We start from the raw sequence: 2,175 nt of genomic DNA, 5'->3' as shown, positions 1-2,175 counted from the left end.
CGGAGTATCCGACGGACCAAGTTTTCCAGCTGGGCTATAACATTTTCCGTCAACATGATCCGATCGGACTTTGTCCGATTGTGTGTAGAGAATTCCGATCGGAAAAAGTGCCACGCATGCTCAGATCAAATTCCTAGACCAAAGCTATTGACTACTAGCCTGAACGTAGTCCCATTGTAACGAAATTACGTCATCACGTTCTGAACGATCAGATTTTCCGACAACTTTGTCCGACCGTGTGTATGCAACAGTTTCGGACAAAATCCATCAGACAAAATTCGTCGGACAAAATCTAATGGATTTGGTTGTCAGAATGTCTGACCGTGTGTACAAGGGCTAGCTAAAACTAAAAAAATAAAGTTTTGGTTGGATATATTCTGTAATTGTTTTTTTTTTTCAACTTTATCCAAAAAAAAAAAAAAAGTGTGGGCTTGACATATTCTGTAAATGGTTTCCTTTCAACTTCATTCAAAACTAAAAAAAAAAAAAAAAAAAAAATGTTGGCAGGACATACAGTATTCTATAATTGATCAGTTATTCATCTGCTGTAATTCCCGTTTACTAATCTTTATCATTTTTGACTTTTTTACAGCTCTGGTTTCTCACCTCTCATTGGATTTTAGACTTCCTGGCCTTCCCCGGTCATTCCACGTTCCTGCTTGGTTTCTGATGATGTCATCAACTCCTAAATATTTCTTCTTATTCTGTGTATCTCTGTGTATATTTTTATTTTCTCTGTCCAAATTTCTTCATTACAAAACTTCCTTCTCTACACACTCACCACACTCTGCTCCCAAAAATAAACCGGTCCATCTCCTTGTCTTGTCATCCTGGAGATCGGGTTCTTCATTCCTTGGGCAGATCTTCAACCATCGCAATGACGTCTTTTACATTTTTGAGCCTGGACATCCCTTCTGGTTCAGTTTTCAGAATGAAGGTTCCGAGCTTCTGCATTTTCCCTTAAGAGATCTTCTACAATCACTTTTCACCTGCGATGTGTCCCCTCTTCATCAGTATCTTCCTGGAGGTGGAAAACGTGTTTCTGAATTATTGTTCTATGCAGAAACTCGAGCACTCTGCACCCCACCAACTTGTTCAGCCTTTAAGCTTACCGATGGCTATGACCATTTGAAGTGTAAGCGTTCTTGCATGAACACTTCGCTGGATCAAATGGGAGAAACATGCAAGACATACAGCCACGTGGTGATGAAGACAATCCGTATTCTTGATCTGTCTATTCTGCTTCCCCTTTTCCGAGACCCCGCTCTTGATCTTCGTATTCTGCACCTTGTAAGGGACCCTCGAGCTATTGCTTTTTCAAGGCAATACTTTTACCTCCTCATGGATGATAAGATTTTACTTAAGAATGAAGGAAATACAAATATTACAATAAGCAGGGTTATGAAGAAGATTTGCAAGGCTCAGGTTGACATCAACAGAGTGGCTAAAGCAGCTGAGGTGCTGCAAGGGCGATACATGGCAATTCGACACGAGGACCTTTCTAATGAACCTCTTAAGAACATTAAAAAAATGTACAATTTTGCTGGCCTCCATCCAACCAAGGACCTGGAACAGTGGGTTTACAATGTCACCCATAAGGAGGTGGCAGATAAAAATGGGATCATGACTTTCTCAAGAGACTCTTCAAAGGTGCCCTATAAATGGAGAACTCCTATGGACTTTCATCTTGTAGAACAGATTCAACAGAACTGCAAGGAGGCAATGGATCTGTTTGGTTACAAACCAGCTAAATCCCAAATAGAACAAAAAAACTTGACTTTGGATTTAGTAAATAAGGAATGGTCATTGGAATGAACTAAACAAAAGGCACTATTTACGAAAAGCAAATCCACTTTGCACTGAAAGTTCACTTGGAAGTACAGTCACTCTAAATCTAAGGGGTAGATCTGAAATGAGGGGAAGCTCTGCTGATTTTATCTAATCATATACAAGCTAAAATTCTGTTATTTATTTTCCTTGCATGTCTCCCTCAGATCTACAGCGACTGCATTTCCATGTGCACTTGCAGTGCAAAGTGGATTTTCCTTTAGTAAATAACCCTCAAAGTGTCAATGATCTCGGTTACAACCGATCTCAAATTTACTCTCCCTACAGATGCCAATGTAAAGAGTCCTCGTTAGTGAATTTGCTTAATAATGCAGCATAATGAATGGT

At 39.7% G+C, this 2,175-nt stretch overlaps 1 protein-coding gene across 1 annotated transcript; it reads left to right on the top strand.

The window, feature by feature from the left end:
* Positions 1 to 537: 537 nt before the first annotated feature.
* Positions 538 to 1,815, top strand: LOC143983285 (carbohydrate sulfotransferase 6-like). Its single transcript, XM_077483231.1, has one exon. The coding sequence runs from the start codon at positions 670 to 672 to the stop codon at positions 1,813 to 1,815; it is 1,146 nt and encodes a 381-aa protein (XP_077339357.1). The 5' UTR covers positions 538 to 669.
* The last annotated feature ends 360 nt before the right edge of the window (positions 1,816 to 2,175 follow it).

Source organism: Lithobates pipiens, unplaced genomic scaffold (genome assembly GCF_037356315.1).
Source record: "Lithobates pipiens isolate NorthernLeopardFrog02 unplaced genomic scaffold, aLitPip1_a1.2 Scaffold_1, whole genome shotgun sequence".
NCBI lineage: Eukaryota > Metazoa > Chordata > Amphibia > Anura > Ranidae > Lithobates > Lithobates pipiens.
The sequence above is the reverse complement of the archived record's forward strand: the minus strand, read 5'-3'. Positions and strand labels throughout refer to the sequence as shown.